The sequence below is a fragment of the Xiphophorus hellerii genome, chromosome 3 (assembly GCF_003331165.1).
Source record: "Xiphophorus hellerii strain 12219 chromosome 3, Xiphophorus_hellerii-4.1, whole genome shotgun sequence".
Taxonomy (NCBI): Eukaryota; Metazoa; Chordata; class Actinopteri; order Cyprinodontiformes; family Poeciliidae; genus Xiphophorus; species Xiphophorus hellerii.
In genome coordinates this window covers 5,275,901-5,293,425 of record NC_045674.1, presented here as the reverse complement: position 1 = coordinate 5,293,425, position 17,525 = coordinate 5,275,901, and the positions used below count along the sequence as shown (strand labels likewise).

At 40.8% G+C, this 17,525-nt stretch overlaps 1 protein-coding gene across 1 annotated transcript; it reads right to left on the bottom strand.

Moving 5' to 3' along the window:
- Positions 1 to 366: 366 nt before the first annotated feature.
- On the bottom strand, positions 367 to 16,863 carry ptpn23a (protein tyrosine phosphatase, non-receptor type 23, a). Its single transcript, XM_032559398.1, has 24 exons — positions 16,630 to 16,863; positions 14,154 to 14,228; positions 11,921 to 12,048; positions 10,945 to 11,021; positions 10,522 to 10,571; positions 10,315 to 10,446; positions 10,157 to 10,237; positions 9,931 to 10,062; positions 9,785 to 9,832; positions 9,413 to 9,469; positions 9,263 to 9,321; positions 9,083 to 9,162; positions 8,550 to 8,664; positions 8,358 to 8,423; positions 8,025 to 8,170; positions 7,018 to 7,335; positions 6,786 to 6,940; positions 6,377 to 6,708; positions 3,842 to 6,206; positions 3,573 to 3,757; positions 2,622 to 2,726; positions 2,331 to 2,469; positions 2,052 to 2,165; positions 367 to 1,556 (listed from the first exon to the last, which is right to left on the bottom strand). The coding sequence occupies exons 1-24, from the start codon at positions 16,711 to 16,713 to the stop codon at positions 975 to 977; spliced, it is 5,625 nt and encodes a 1,874-aa protein (XP_032415289.1). The 5' UTR covers positions 16,714 to 16,863; the 3' UTR covers positions 367 to 974.
- Between the last annotated feature and the right edge of the window lie 662 nt (positions 16,864 to 17,525).

The following is a 17,525-nucleotide window of genomic DNA, read 5'->3' as shown; positions in this document are numbered from 1 at the left end:
CTTCAGTCTTAGCCTTTTTATGAATGTTTTGGTTCAGATACGGACCTTTTATAATAATCCATATTCAGCAGCACATTGCCTGGTAGCTGATGAGCTCCGTGCTTCATTCGAACACCTTTCCATGCTTTCAGTTTCTCCATATCAAGAGTTTGTGGATGCAGAGAGATGCAGACAGTTCCTGTACCTGTGCAGAAATCAGTCAATATAATTTCATCTCCACATCTGGACAAACCTTTAAGCAGAGCAAACAAAATCTGCTTCTCGTGATACATTTCTGCAGGCTGTTGTAACAGAGGTAACTTATTTTGTAACAAAAACATAAGACTTTGTACTAATTTTCAAATAAAGAGGCTTTGATACAATACCTTTTTATTATTTCTACTTTATTGAATGTCTTTACAATAATGAACAATTAGTGATTTTTCAGTAAAGGAAGATTTCTTTTGGAGTCATCTAACTTTATGTAGGATATTTACAGAGTTACAGAGAAATAAATCAACATGTTAAAACGTGCCAATTTGTTTGCTGATGTGTTACCATGACAACAGAGCTTCAAAACTACTCTAGCCAAGCTCATCCCGCGTGCCCAAAGATTCACAGCCTCATGTGAAGAAGTTTGGAGTGCCTACGTTTCAGACGGCCCAATATGTTGGAGCTGGAAGTGCACAGCTGTCCCAAAACGTAAAAAGAAAAGCAGCAAAAGGTGACCGAGCAATCTGAGAGATGCAAGTGCATAGTGATCTGGTCCTAGAATCCACCAGTAATGAAAAGAGAAGCAAGTGTTTTTTTTTGTTTCAGGGATCTCTCTGCTACCGCTGGCCAACAGGCACATCTTGGTAATCTTCTCTAAAGTGTTTCTGACGCTCCCAGGATTCAGGTTCGTCTTCAAAAGCAGGATAAGGGGGGAAAAAGCTACAGGCCCTTTGCTGACCCCTGGTGGTGAAAAAAGAGAACGGCAGCAGCCTTGATTTGTCTCAGTGCTTGTTGAGGCTCCAGAGCGGATCCAGGCTGCTGAGCGGGTCGCTGCTGTCGTCGCCTCGCGTCCCGTGGATGCCCTGACCTTCGGCCGGCTGCAGGAAGTTCTGCTTGGTGACTCGCTGCTTCCCCCGGCCACCTCCCTCCAAGGAGAAGGCCTCGGGCGTCAAAGAGGCCAGCAGCTCCAGTGATGAGGGAGCAGGAACGGAGGAAGCAAGAGGCGGACTGGCTGAAGGTGCCGACTCCGGGAGTGGCTGGTGGTTGGGTGCAGGCGGAGTCGATGGGGAGAGACAGTTGAGGCCGTTGGGTGGTGGAGGAGAGTGAGGCGGGGAGGTGAGAGGCGGGCTTAAGGACGACGGAGGCTGACTGGGTTCCTGAAGCAGCTGCACGTCGCCCATTGAGTCCAGGGTTGGTGACATCACCCCAAAGTGCTCCTCTGGGCCGCAGGAGGCTCCGCCCTCCATGGTGAGGTCTGCGCTGGGCGGGCGAATGCTGAGCTTGGCGATGGTGGCTTGGATGGAGCTGATGGGCATATCGCCGCCGAGGACGATATCCTGCTGGGACTCCTGTCTGGAGTAAGGCTGGAGAGCAGATCATGAACAAGACAAATGTAAAATACGATAAAAATATAAAAATACAGCAGAATTAACCATCAAACTACTGCTACAAGTATGACCATGATTATTTAAAGCTGGGATTTGCATGACTGTGTCTGAAGATGCTCCACTGCCAGTGTTGTTGATTTTTATTTTTTCTTTATAGGAGGCTAAATGAACTATAGTCACAGCAGAATTTAGTTTATATTTTTATCATCATAAATGACAAGGCAACTGGTGTGTCATGTAATGTGGCGCTATGCATAGCTAAAGCAGGTAATCCCAATGACATCAGTGAAACGTAATAATGGAACATCAAATATAGAAACAGCAAAAGGTTTAAAGAAACAATATCAATAATATAGTTGAGACATAGCTAGTTCTCCCACACTTTCAAAAACCATGCATTAAATAAAATATTTTAAGTAAAACAATAAAAACTAAATGGAAAATTTTAAAAAAGTAAGAATTATTAGAAACCTTTGTGGCTGCAGAGGTTGTGTTCTTGCTGTAGGTGGCAGTAGTGATGCCATGGCGCTGAAGGACCTGCTCAGCGTGTTTCAACACAGCTTCATAGCAAAACTTCAGGTGGAGCTGAAAACACACAAATAATCAACAACGCTCTAATATATAATAAGATCTATAGAGTAGTACTGATCTAGAAATCCTGATCATTAAGACAAAACTGAATTTTTTCCCTGGCAAGACTGATCTACATCACAGTTAAAACCCAAACAGGTTCCCAGTTCGGTATCTGACCTTCTCCTGCAGCATGTTCTTCCTCTGCTGTCTCATCTTCTTCACCAACAATGGAAGGTCTGGAATGCCGTTTCCAGCCTCCAGCTCCTGCAGAGCCGCGTACAGCAGACAGAAGACGCCGGTGCGTCCAACACCCGAGCTGAGACAGAAAGAGCACCAGTTGATATTAGTGCTAACTTAAATAATAAATAAAAACAAATGCCGTGATGTGAAAAACAACCACAGATTTGTGCCAGAAGACACGAATCAGATACTGGGTTGGTGTTTTGACCTGAATAACTCAGAACTCACCTGCAGTGAACCACAACAGGAGTCTGTAAGGGCCTCTGGTGGAGGTAGTGTCCGTGAACCTCCTGGATGAATCGCAGCAGGTTGCTCTTGCTGTCAGGAAGACCTCTAACAACACAAAAAGAAGGAACCTTTTTATATCAGGGTTTGCACATTTTAAGCATTTTCAAGGTAAGTTTTCAAACATTCCCAGCATCACATTAAAGAAATAAAAACAATACAACTGAACTAAAAAGACAGTCTCTACTTACAATTAAATGATATCATTTATCACTTCTATTTATTTATTTTGTGATAGTATTCTACATTCAACAGCAGGGTCAAGGTAAACTAAAATATAGCAAAAGTGTATGTTTTGAAATGTCACACACACCGAGAACAAAACATTTAACAAAAAATCCCCAGTTAAAATAACTTTTACCATGTGAAACTTAAGCTAATCTTTTTATCAATTACCATACACAGATCTACAAGTCATTGGGCCATTAGGAATAATACAAATTCATTACATTCAAACAATACCACACAAGTCCTGATAAGGTAAATTAAAATTAAATGCTTAAACTCAATACACATAGAAAGTCACAAAAAATATCTAAAAAAATATTCTTCCAAAGTTTGCTGGCATTTAGCAAATAGAAATAATTTTGGTAATTTCAACTGACCTAAAACTAGAAAAGGCAAGTCCTGTTAAATTTATAATAGAGATGCACCAATCAATCGGCTTGGTGATTGGAATTGACCAATTTTTCAATAATCCACTCCGGTCACTTTCCAGATGCCAGATAACCTAAACCGTTTTTTTCTTCTATTTAGTAAATGCATCAAGACAAGGAATGTTCCCCATTTTTGATCTTTAAACATGATAAATTAACCAACAGTTTGTAAAACAGAAATTATACTAGCCAGAAAAAGCCTCATAGGAGCATCTCTGACTGTTAGTAAACCTCTTACAGCTCTGGCCAGGATGTAAACTGGAGGTGGACGACGGTCCGCTTCAGGCTTTGGTCACGGTACTGCAAACTGATCATGCGCTCCACATGTGTTGGCGTCATCTTCTGTGTGGTGAGACTGAGTGTGATTGGTCCCTGAGAGAGCTGCTGGCCGCGCTCTGTGGGGAAGTAGCGCAAAACTTTTCCCTGGGAAATATTTCACAAAAGCAAAGGTCAGAAAACTTGAAAAACAAATTAAATTCATAGATATCACGCTTTAAAACATGGCACCTTGTCGAGCTCTTGCTCCGAAACAAGCATGACAATGAGCGAGACCTTCTGCTCGTACACCATTAGCCAGAAGTCGGCCGCGGTGCCGGTGAGTGGAGCCTGAGTGGCAATCAGGCGAGGGCAGTACGCCGACAAGTCATCTACAAAGCTGGCGTTGATGTAGTCATCTTTGCCTGACTGCAGAACAACACGGTTGAAATCATAAGGCATGACATCCTGGTGGCGGTTCTTCATCGTGTAGCAGCGGGCGATGGCGATGGACAGCTGCCGGGCGTCCTTCTCCTGCTGGTCCTGCAGCTCTTTCCAGCGTGCATCCAGTACTGACACCCCTCCTTCATTCTCTGAGGGGTGCTCCAGGGATTCTACCTGGGCCCGATAATGTCCCAGTTCACTGTGAAGACGGGCCACACGTTCCGGGGCTTGGTACGGATCTCCCTGGATCAGCAGAACTCCCTGGGAGTTCTTCTTTCGACGCTCCCCGTCCTGAGGGTCTGCTTTGGTGGGTTGGAGGACATTGGTAGGCCCCTTGGTGCCTCCGTGTTGGCTCTCTGGGCTGGAGGATAGGAGATCATCTGTGCTAGAGTTTTGGCGTTGAAACAAAGATGTAGATGGAGGAACACCAGAAGGGGTGGGAAGAGTGGGTGGGACTGTGCCTCCAGGAGTGGGTGTCATACCCAGCGAGGCTGGACCAGGAGACAGGGATGGGGATGGAGAAGGAGAAGGTGCAACAGTGTTGGTTGGTGGCACTACTGCGGGGCCTCCAGGACAGGGTGAAATCATATGTGGAACTGCAGGGGAGAGGGGGCCGACCACAGAGGGGGGTTGAGGGGCACCTGGAGGTACGTTTGTCCCTGCTGGAGAAGGATAGAGAGTAGCAGGTTGGGAGTGAGTCATAGGGAGAGAAACCTGAGGTTGTTGGAGAGATGCAGGTTGGGGCGCCAAAGGCTGCTGAGGCATCATTAGAGCACCACCAGGGTAGCAACCCCCTCCAGGATGAGAAGGGTGAGGGTGGGGTTGCCTCGGCATCTGCATGGGAATGGGTTGACGCTGTGCAGCTAATGCATTCTGAGGCATTTGGGGACCTCTTGGCAGGTTGACCTGGGGACCAGAGGGCACATGTGGCTGAGAGGAAGGAGGCATCTGAGGATGCAGGTTTGGGGGAATGTAGTTATGTGACACAGGAGGTATTGTTTGACTCGTAGGCGGCAACTGTGCTCTGTGACCACCTGGTATTTGCATCTGTGGGTGTGGCAGAACATGCTGAGCACCAGGAGGGAGTGGAATTTGTTGATGCTGTGACATCTGTTGGTGAGGGAGTCCAGGGGGCATCTGTTGGTTGGGATAGGGTGAGTATGGGGCAGATAGCGGAGGTGTTGGGTGAGAAGTTGAAGATGTTGGTGGATGTGCAGTCTGGGGAGGCCTCGGCATAGAGCCTGGCATCATCTGAGGGTGTTGCTGGGGTATAAAGTTTTGTGGTGCCTGATAACCTTGCGGTACCTGAGGTCGGGGAGGAAAACCATTTTGTTGGTGTTGAAGCTGACCTGGAAATGCCTGCTGGTAATTTGGAGGAACATTAGGCTGAGGTGGAATGTATCCAGGGGTGTAAACTTGTTGAGCTGGAATAGGAGCGGCCCTTGGTCCTGGCTGATACCCCTGAGGAAGAGGTTGGGCAATAGGTTGGGGGTACGTATGCTTCTGAGGTGCAGTTGTCTGGCCTGGGACTTGAATGGGGGCTCCCGGGTGATTCATCATGTGTGGATATGCTCCAATCTGTGGCACAGTGTAACCACTAGAGGCCGGAGGAGGGACAGGGTGATGCGGGGTGGGGGTGTAGCTGGGGATGGGAGCCTGAATGCTGTCCACAGTTGTGGTAGATGGGCGGATAGGTAGTGGAGCAACAAGGCCTGGTTGAGGAGCCTGAGGAGGAGGCGCCCGGTAACCAGATACAACCGGCTGGGCAGGCATTTGAGGAGGCCTGTGATGAGTCATCTGAGGGAGGGGCACACGTGGTAGGGGACCCTGTGTTGGTAGACCCCCAGAAGTGGGAAACTGAGCAATTCTTGCCAGAAGTTCAGGAGGTGGAAGGTTGGGAGGGAAATGAGGAATGCCTGCAGCATGACCGCCAGCCCAGGGCAGGGAGCTGCTACCAGGACCTGGCAGACGGCCTGCAGTGGTAGGGAGGGAAGAAATATCAGGAGGAAGGCTTCGAAGGTCCTCAGGCAGGTCGCCCCCTAAAGCCATGATGGCTGCATTGAGCTGGGCCAGTTCTGGATCCTCAAGGCTAGAAGACCCAGAATCCACATCAGACGTTCTCGGCTTGAGGGAAGGCTTAGCAGCTGTAGGCCGCGCTGGGGGCTTTTTATCCCTGCAATGCAAAGCAAATCTCTTGGTTTCTGTACAAATTAAGTACATACTAATTACCCTTACTAAATAGTAAGGGTGCATTTACAACAGCCCTGTTTATTAATTCTAGTCAGAGTCTACCGCACTATTAGGTGTGAAAACAATTTTAGCAATCCTCTCAACAGGACTTACTTTTCCAGGAGGGGCTTCCTCTCCTCTGCCCTGGTGTGACACAGGGTCTTGGCTCTTTCCAGCAGACGTGAGGCTTTGGCTTCCAGGTCATCGTAGAACTCTTTTCCCTCCTGGGACTTCTTCATCAGGTCTTCATAGGCTTCATATGAGCCCACTAGTCCCTGGACTGTACTGTTCCACTGTTGTTCGGTCTGGTTCAGGCCCTTACGTACCGAGGCGTACTGGACATTTGCCTCAGTCAGGGCCTTCAGGATGTTTTCCTGTGCTGATAAGTTCTGGTCAATATAGACCTTTACTTGCTCATACTTCTTCAGCTGGTCCTCAAATATATGCTGGAGGGAAACAAATTAGTTTTATTTGTATTTTATTTAGCAACAATGTACTTTATCAGAAGTAAGTAGTAATGTACCTTCATGTCTGCTCTCTCTGTGGTAACAAGAGTGGAGGTGATGTCATCCGTTTGAATGAGGTCACGGAGTTGTTTTTCCAAAGAGCCCCGTTGTTCCCTCATCTCCTGAACCTTTCCCAGGATTCTCTTCATACGCTGCAGCCCTGCCATTTCCTCTATAAAGCATTTTATATCAATCACACATTCATAGACTGACTGACACTGACAGAATGACTGGTGCCTCCATCCTCACCTTCACTGAGCTGGGGCTTTGGCAGAGCATCTCTGAGACTTTCCAAAGGTCCCCCAAGCAGTCGCAAGTTGCTGATGTGCAGGTTCATTGCCCGGTGTAGTTCTGTGTTGGTAAAACTGGCCTTCTCATGGGCCTCCATGTACTTCTCAAGATCTCTCTGAATTTCAGCCAGAGCTTGGCTCTGTGCAGCCGAATGTAGCTCAGCTGCAGTGGGGCCACACATTTCCTGAAGGGCTCGCTCGCCAGCTTCGTCTCCTTCCAGAACATCTCGGATCTCCTTCAGCGAAGATTCCACATCGGTAAACACTCCTGAGAGAACTGAAAACACAAAGATGGGAAGTTAATTTATGCATGCATATTAGAACTGGAGTGTCTCACGTATGCCTTATAGTATTTACTCTGCTTTGAGCTTCTCGGGATTTTTGTCATGTTTCCACCAAAAACATAATGTATTTTATTGTGGTTTTATGCAACTGAACAACTTGCATAGTGGAAGAAAAATGATATATGATCTCCAGCAATATTTCTATAAATAAAAGTGAAGAGTGCTGTGTATTCATTCTCCAGCTGGAAGTCTTTTGGGGTGTCTCTCTGCCAGTTCCTCACATCTAGGGATTGAAATCTTTGCCAAACTTTCATTGCCAAAACAGCTCAAGCTCAGCAAGACTGCGAGGAAAAGCATCCAGGAACATCAATTCTCAAGACTCCCAACTGAATCTAGACCTAGACTTTAACTGAGTCATCCTAAAACATGAATATTCTTTGATTTGAACCATTTCATTGTATCTCCTCATGCATGTTTAGGGTTGTCCTATTGGAAGGTGAACCTCAGCCTTTAATCTTAGCGACTTCCAACAAGTCTTTTTCAAGAATTGCCCTGAATTTAGCTCCATCCATTTTCACATCAACTCTGATCATTCCATCTGAATGAAAACAGCAATGTATTTATTCTCTACTTTATACTTTGTGGTTCAAGAGGCTTATAGATGCATGTCCTTTCTACCAACCCTGCATGGACTGAATGAGGCTCTTGACGGTGTCGGGTCGGACACTGAGGGCAGCACACTTCTCCATCAAAACCGGTGGGATGTGGTTGTACATGTCCAGGTTGTCAACAGACTCTGGCTCCAAGCCCAACGAGTCCATAAACTGCCTGTAGGGAGATAATAGATCAGTTTGATGTAGAAAAATAAAATGTTACAGCAAGAATCTGTTGAACAAATCCTATTTGTTCATATTGTATATATGCATTTTGTCAAAAAAAAAACAAACAAAAAAAAACGTCATTGATTGCTTTCCCACAACCACCTTATATACAGTACAGGCACACAATAACTCACTCTAAGGTTTCAGTCTTGCTGTCAATCTTGGCCATGATGTCCCTTAGCAGCTTTGCTTTCTCCTCACTGTTAAAAGAAAGTAAAGGAAACATTAAACCATGTTAATCCTTGAAAATCTCAATAAACTTCTAGTTTCACAACATCTTAAGCACACTTGTGGATCCAAGAATTATCCACAAGGGAAGAGCCTACCTGTACAGAGAAGACGCTTCATGGGCAGCCATGGGCACCAGTTTAGCAAACAGGTCTGGTCCAGTGACACTGGGGTCGGTCGGATTAACCGGCAGAGCTTTTACCAGCGGAGCACCTGGAAGCACATAGAAAAACCAAAACAAAAATCAGAAGAGCCTTGAGTCCCGTGGCTTCAGCAGTGGACATTTAATGGTTTCCATCGTTTTTTTACATGATACTGAATATCTTGAAAAACAAAGATTGTTACCAAAGCAAAGAAACTGTTAATATATCTGAACAAGAAAGAAAAAACTTATTAGTGAATAATTTCAGATTATATTCTAAATACATAAACATAAAGCAGATCAGTAAATCAAGAATGAAACGAAACAGACAACAAATATAAACCTGTTTAGTGATTGCTGCTACCTTAAGTCAAATACACAGAAATATGCTTACCTCTATACACACATGCTACTACTGATATACACCTACAGCATAAGCAAATCCAGTTTTGCATGGATTCATTACTTCACATAAACATTTGCTGTTACCTTTAACTGAGGCTAGAGTCTCCAGCGATGGAACAGTCTCGTGATAAATGAAGTCATTGTCCTTTTTGGCAGAATTAAACCTAGAGATTGGGAACAAAATAATTTAAATCCACATCTTTTAATTAAGTAGTAGCAAAATGCTATGAACGCTATGTGATCAATAAAAGATCCGCTGCTCACTTTCCTCCGATGACATCCATGGTGAACTTCAGGGCCTCCTGCACGCTGTCAGGTTGGCCCTGGATGGATCACAATTTAAAAAAAAAAAAGTTTTTAGTAAAATAAATTTTAAAACAGGTTACAGTGGCACCATGTGCAAAATTACTTTACCTTAGCTAGCTTGATGGCTTCAGTGAGTTTGTCCAAAGAGCTCTGCAGATATGCCAGCTGCAGGAAACAGATGATTTCAGTAATATAGTGAAAAACTAAACATGACTCACTGAATTGTTACTAGTCGAGTTATTAAGCCATGGCCACATTTTTTTTTTATGGTAAATATTTTGCCTCTCTCTCGAGTTAATTCTTATGTCTTGTTGTTTGTAAAAATAGGTATGAAAATCTTGATAATGAGCAAAAGTACAGAAGTTAAATAGTTAAATAAAAATTGTTGCATTTTTAAAAGATTTCTTGAAAATTTCATTGACTTCATTGTATTTTATTACAGCAGAAAAAGTCAAAAGAAAAACTAAATATTGTGCTCACCCGTTCTCCGTATTTCTGCTGCTCCTCTGCCTGCTTTCCCATATGAAGCTGTTGGGAAAGAAACAGGTCACAAACAAAATGCCAAGGCTGTGTGTGCACTAATAAATCACATTAAACCCTTACGGATGCCCCCATTGGCTACTCACATGTGCAATAGCAGCAAAGTAGTAGATCTTCATCTGAACCAGTTTTTTCCAGTCTTTCTGGATCTTCCCCAGCATGGAGGCTGTCTCGGAGTTCTCCAGAGCCCTGCAGGCCTCTTTATAATAATCCACCACCTACAGCACAACAACACATCAACTTTTAAAAACATAAGAATCATTGGTCACGTCACTACTGTGGAATATAATGAGTATTAAGGGAAAACCGAACCTGAGCACTGATGCGGGCAACCAGGAAACTTTTCCGGTTGTCCAACATGGATTTCTCTAGGAGACATTCCTGAGCCTGACCCTAGGAAACATAAACAGATTGATGACATGTTTCTGTGTGCAACTGAGATTAGGCCTGCTGTGCTTTAGATTACGTACTAGCATAAGGTTGATGTTGAGGTTAAGGATCTGGTGGCTCATGTCCACGCTGTAGTTGTGGTTGAAATGATCTCTCAGGTAGGAGAACGCTCCGGCTGAGCACTGGAAGTGAGTGCAGGACACCTTCATGCCCTGAAACCACAGCAGAATTGGTCACACTAGGAAAGCAAACACAGACGCAGCTGTTCTGTCAGAGAACCACCGTACCTCCTCTGAAACGCGGTTATCCATGGCTCCCAACATGGAGTGCAGCGCTCCTGGAGAAATTTCACACAAAGGTCAGAGAAGGTTTAACGTCTGAATGTTTTCATCTTAACATGCAATCAGATCTGCATTTCCCCGCAGCACATGCTTGATTCTCAATTTATATTGTATATTGGATTGTAGTTTAATCATAGGTATTATTGAGTGCTTCAACAACTCCTTGAAGACATAATAAATTAAAAAGACCACTAAAAACAATTATAATTCATTTTGGATTCCTGAAAACCATATAGATTATTAGATTACCACTGTAATTGGTTACTTAAAATAAAAAAGAAAGTTTGTTTATTTATACTGTGGAATGCAGTGCATTGTGGGTAGTACAAGGATGACATAAACACCAATGGCAATAGTGTCAGGACTCACCCAGATTGTAAAGGATGCAGGCCTGCTCATAGCTGATGTCATTGTGGGTGACTGTTTTTCCAGAGAAAATTTCAGTCCTGAATGGAAATTAAAAGCACAGCATTAGCAAGAATGAACGTCAGTCACCAGGAGTTTGAAAAGTTTTCAAAGCACACTGCTTCAACATAAAACTCAAGCAATTTCTTTGCTTTCTGAAGCAAAGAAATGACAACATGTGTAGGGCTGAAACAATTAAGTCAGATTAATTGTGATGAATCGATTAATGAAATAATCAGCAACTAATTTAGTAACTGTTTCATCGCTAACTTGAGAATACAGACTCAAAAAAGGTAATTTGCTGAAAGAACAATGGATTCGGAGCAGTAATTGTGAAAATTTGTACATTATAAATATAGATATTGCATTTAAGATAACTCCTCAAAACTCCTCAAGTGGCATTTATTTTATGTTCACCAAGTTCAAATTTACTAAAGCAGTACTATGTTATTGCGTTTTAGGCAATAAAATGGCTCTTTTCTTATTTAAAAAAGGTAAAGGAATTATTTGTTTATGTGAATATTTTAATGCATGCCTATTATTATATAAACAGGGTTTCAGTGGTTAAATGAGTAATTTATAGAATGTCCCCTTATTTTATTTGATTAATGGTCAGACTAATCTGCAGAATAATCGATTAGTAAAATAATCATTAGTTGCTTGCAGTTAATGAGAGCTTTCATTCATTTTCAAAGGAGAAATGAGAGTCGCTTTGATTCTGTCAGACAATAATCAATAACAAAAGCACCATTACAGCTTAACTCCTGTTAAATTGTTCTGTTTAACAGGAGTTAAAAAGAGCTCCTGTTTAACTCCTGTAGGCGAATCTGCATTGTGCCTACAGATTTAAAGGGACGTTGAAATCTAGATCAAAGTCTAAGGTGTGACTACGTCAGACGTCTGCAGCTCAAAGGTAAAAACTCGCAGAGTAAGTTCCTACCATGAGATGGGTACCGCCGCCTCCTGGCCTCCCCCCAGCGGAACTCGACTCTGGAGGTAATGCAGCTGGCCAAAGTACTTCCTCAAGGTGCTGCATCCCTCGAAATCTCTTGTCACATTCACAGCATTCTGTAAAACACACACAAATCATACATTTCTGCAGCACTAAAAGTAATTAAACTCACCGCTACAAGTTTAAAAACATTACATAAGACAGCGCTGTGATGTAATACTGCCGTGTATCATTTATCATTCCCTTAATGACTTTGCAAACAGCTCATTATTTTAGGTGTGTCAATTTCAATGTGATTTACAGCTTAGATTGGAGCAGGAATTGATGAGATGCTAAACAAAGCGCACATCATTCATCCACTCCACCGAACATTTGACTTCAATCATCTGCCATTAGACCGTCCCAGTGGAAATTAAAAACAGCAGAGAAAGAAGAGATGTTTAAAGTTGCTTTTAATCAAACTGCTTGAAGTAAAAGGTGAAGTGTTGACTTCACAGTTAATCATAGATTTAATATAAGCAGAAGAGCTAAATCTAACCTTTTAAGAATCAGCAGGTCGATGATTATTCTCGTAAAACTGTCAAAAAGGTCCTTAATTTTTATCTGCTTGATTTCAGTCAGAAACAGTAAAAACATTAATAAAAGGCTGATTTGCATTTGAATAATCTGAGGGTTTACTGTATCTTCCCAAAGTTTACTTTGAAATCACCTGTTGAATCTATAACTGCAAATTCCACCTCTGTTCTTCCACTTTGGCGTTTTAATAGGGTTGGATACTTTTAATAAATCCTCCTGCACATGCTATGTGAAACACTGGTTTTCAGCAAACTAGGACAGACGTCAGCTGGTCAGGAATGTGAAGCATTTTCAGTGTTGTTTACAACAACACCAATAAATTAAGATTATGATGTTAAGGCATGTTCTATAAGGACTGACATAATGGAATTTGTCAAAAGAACAAATTACCTATTTGTCCTGGTTACCAGTCCTGGTTAAACATTGGAGTTACTCAGATAAAAAAAATAAAATAAAAAAACTGCCTTTTTTATTTAAGAAGATTGTAATGAAATATATATAGCATACTTATACAAAAGTTGTGATGTAGTAGTAGTGCATTAATAAATTTGTAGTTTAAGTGGTTCAAATTTCCTTTGACTGGCTGTTCGCTAGGTAAAAATTAAAGTGATATTTCTCCATCCCATAGTTGCATTAAAACTCACAAGTTTCAGTTTGTAATTACGTTGGAATGCAAGATGTTGTTTAATTCACTATGTTACAAGTTTGATTACAATTAACATAAAAGCATCATATTGTCTGATGCACAAATGACATTGGATTTAATTAATTTTCGTAATGGATTTTAAATTACATTATATCAAGAAACCTCCACAGCTCTAAGGTAAAAACTCGCAGACTCTATATTACCTTATATAGCCAATTTCTGCAATCTTCAGTTATTTAATTAGTTATCACTTGCACAAACATGTTCAGAAATGTGAACAGAAAGACCATTTACTAGAGAAACCACAATATGCATGTTCATGGTTTTGTTTAGGTGCTAATACATTTAATTAAATCTTATTTTAATGGAGCTCTCTCTGTTACACAACAGGAAAATACAACAAACACTAAACAAATAGAAGAAATGTTAAGGTTTTTTTCAGACAGACTATCTGTAGACTCACACAATAACTATCAAAAATAATTTTTGGAAAAATCCTCTCTCTGCCTAAAGCATAATATGGGGGTCATGTTAAATGCATCCTCTGGTTAAATCAGAAAAGTATCTTTTCAAACTCATTAAATGACTGAACAGAGGAAGAACACAAAGTCAGCTTTGTAAAACATGTAAACAAAGATCTTACTGTATTTTATAGAAACGTAACAGGTTCCATTTCAGCTGCTTCAGCATTTATTTTCAGTAAAGTTATCAAACATATAAAGCATAGTTTGCTACATTTTTATAGGAAAATATTATGAAGTAAATCAGAAGTCAATATAAATGACAAAAATCCTTTAAATTTCCATCACTGATTGTCTTTATAGAAATAGCCAATAGTTCTGATTATTTTGTCCATCATGCAGAAATAAACTAACAAAGAAGCAATTGTTTCCTTAATAGATAAGGTGAATATCTAAACATCCGGGAGTTAAAAGCTGGCAGCGGTAGTAGAAATAGAAAAACATTATGTTTTATGAGAACGTTTTAGATGCTACCCACCTGCCGCAGAGTCTCCAGTTTCTTCAGCTGCTCGTTGTAGTTGTCTGGATTCTCTCCATAGTTCTTTAGGATGAACTACAATGAAGAAAGTGAAAGCAGAAAGTCAATTTTAACTACAGAAACAAATTAAACTGTACATAAAACTCAGAGAATCATTGCTAATCTTAAGGTTTTTCAGTTAGTCAGTCCTAATACTAATGTTGCATTTTTAATAAAAGTTAAAAAGCTAAGACACGCTCTTCCATGGTGTTTTGCCTGGATATTAATCACCCCACAAGCTGCTTTGTAAAGCAGTGAAGCTACTTCGAGTCAGCTCAGGAGGGAAAACAGCCTTGCAAACAAATAATCTTCAACAGACATAGCTGCTTCAGTTTTTAATTCAGCCAAGGATGCAGAAAAGTCACAAGCCTGGTGGAAAAATGCCCAGTGACACAACAAGGAACATCCTGCCTAGTTTTGACTATCAAATGTGGGAAAAGTGATGCTTTGTTTTTTTACTCTGAGTAAAGGCAGGATATTCTGTTAATCCAGAAACACTTGATAAGTTCCGAACTCAGAAAAATGCATTGTTCAATTTACTGTCCAGTCCTGGAATGCAGTCACAATAGTATTGTAAGAATTTGTCAGAATTAGTTCATAAAACCGATAAGAATAGCAAACATATTTTTTTTAACACATTACGAAGCCAATTTGTGCTTTTATTTGCTGATGTTGCATAATGTCACCAACTCCTTAGTAGCAAATGTAGTTGTGAGCAGTTATGTCTTTAATAATATTGGGCTGATTTTGACTTCTTTAGCCTTTTATCTGACTTTCTGGATAGAAGAAGAAACTGTCTGCCCCAGAATGTTTCACCAATTCACCAAAAAGAGGCTCCCCATATTTATTTCTGATTTAATCTGACATCTGTTTTGACTATCTAATGTAAAAAACAAGAGACCAAAACTAGAAGTTGGGGTAATGGGTAAATGTAAATGGGGTGTATGTTATGGGATGTAATACTAAATCTTCAGAAAAAGTGTATTACATAGTATAATTGTAGTTTGGGACATTAGAAAAAAAATTGTTTGTTTGTGAAAAACATAAATGAAGTAGGTGGAACAAATTGGTAATGTGTGGCTATTAAGTGAATGCATAAATTTTGATCCAGAGTATTTTTTGTTTGATGGTTAAAAACTCCAACAAACAAAACAATCCCATCTCCTTAGGGTCATTTTTGTTAAAAGCCAAAAATAAAAACAAGAATTTAATATGACAAGAGCTTACGCATGAAACATCTACACTATTTTCCCTACACCAAAATGTTTTCTTAAAATCAAGGACATTGCAGTTACAGACATTGTCTCACAGTCTGTAAGAGAAAGATCAGACGTGAACTTTTACTAATTTTATGCAACGTTCACTCAATGCTTCCATATTTACTTCTATTTATAATTATGCTGAATTCCCAGAGGTTGAGGGTTATCCTGTAGCACTAAAGCAAATAAAGATATCTCGCACATTACCTATAATAATAAATTGCTTCATTGAGACCATTAAAATGTGTAGTTTAATTGACACATCTCCTTTTGGAATATTTAAATAATATCTGCTTAAAATGTAATTAGATTTTTGATAGCATATTTCCAGTAGAGATTTTATCTATTTGTCAAGAAGGAAAGTTTGACATACTTTTGCTGTTTCATGACAAGCATAAAGATTGTTTGCCAGAATTTTCAGTGAGACAGGTAACTGTTTACACCAACGGAAATATAAAGTCCCCTTATATTTAAATCATATGAGAGCTGATCAGTTTCAGGTGGGAATGTCAATTCAGTGGAATAGTTTAATCACTACTTTATTGAAGCGCCAGGGAAGACACTAGAAAACAGGATTCAATCCGAATGTATTCCACGTTTCATCTGATTCTGGAGTCTTTTGCGGCTACTTTAATTATTAACATAACTCTATGTGTAATGTGTACAGTACTGTTGCGGCCTGTATGTTTAGATGTTGGTGGTTTAATAGAAAAACCCATTTTATAGTTGTGAAGCTGAAACCCCTTCAGGTGCATGTGACAATGAGATCACTGTTTACTGTTCTCCTGTCGGAAGGCTGACTGGGCCACCAGCGGTAGCAGCCTGTCTCATCGTTTTACTAATGCCTATTTTTTGCCCTTTTCTGTTGTCATTGTGATTAAATTAGAGCTAGTTTACTGTAAGCTAATTATATTTCAGTTGGAGCTTTTCCCTTCTTATTTACTAGCAGGCTAACGTTAGCAAGGCGGTGGTCAGGAGTGTTTGCTAGAGAAATAACGTAGCTTAGCCCGGGATATCCCTTCTAGAAATTTCCATTATCCCACACGACGCCACATATAAGTCACCAGTAAGAACTGTAGCTAACGTTAGCTTCCTGGCTGGATTATCTCGTCTTCCATAATCCTAGTTTGGTTGACTTTCGACCTCAGCCCTGTTGCTCCATTCCCCACCCAGCTCACCTGCTTCACGGACGGACTAAACTGGAACTCCCCTGCCTCTTTCAGATCCAGCCAGATCATCGGCATTCGCGGGACCGCTTCCATCGCGGCCGACACCTTACGACACCGTCAGCGGGGATTAATGTCGAATTCCCGTCAGTAATGTTTTAGCCGTGGAGCGTTTTCCCGAAGATCGTTTCCTCCAAACAACTGTGTCATGTATCCATTTACACTTCAACCGGAAACTGATAGCGTATATGACGTAGGCCTCACCACAAAGGTTTTCTGGGAAATGTAGTTAAGAAATTAAGAAGTCAGTAGACGGTTAACCTTTACCAATTTACAACCTGAAACAACAAAACATTAGAAAATTATTTAAAAATAGAAACGTTTATTCAAAATTGAAAAAATACATTTCTATATGAATACGAAATTCTCGTTGTTACATTGTTAAATCACATATTGCTAATTTACAATAGATATAAAAGTCACATTCTGATTGAAATATATCTCTTTCAGGATATTCAATTCTACAAGAAGAATAAATGAATTTCATCTACATACAAAGCAATCAAGAAATTAACAAACAACTTGTGCACTGTAAAATTTATCTACATATATCACAGCTGATGCACATAATCCCATCACAGTTATATAAAACATTTAAAGTTATTATTTGGTTAATAACAATATTAATAATTTTCCATGTTTGGACTGTTTTATCTCTTCCAAGTCTGCAGGTGTCACTGGTGGATTTTGTGAAGCAGGAGGCAGCATGAAGTGGAGAGGATGTTTTATACCCAAAAGTTGCACTCAAGTATGTCCATATATATATATATATATATATATATATATATATATATATATATATATATATATATATATATATATATATAGGAGCAGTGTTGCTTCCTCCC

Bases quoted from the DNA above. Each gene is read 5' to 3' on its own strand.
- ptpn23a (XM_032559398.1), bottom strand. From the start codon at position 16,713: ATGGAAGCGGTCCCGCGAATGCCGATGATCTGGCTGGATCTGAAAGAG. The intron at 8,171-8,357 runs GTGAGTTATTGT...ATCTCCCTACAG, and splicing joins AGCAAGACTGAAACCTTAGA to GCAGTTTATGGACTCGTTGG. The intron at 6,207-6,376 runs GTAAGTCCTGTT...TTTGCATTGCAG, and splicing joins AGGAAGCCCCTCCTGGAAAA to GGATAAAAAGCCCCCAGCGC.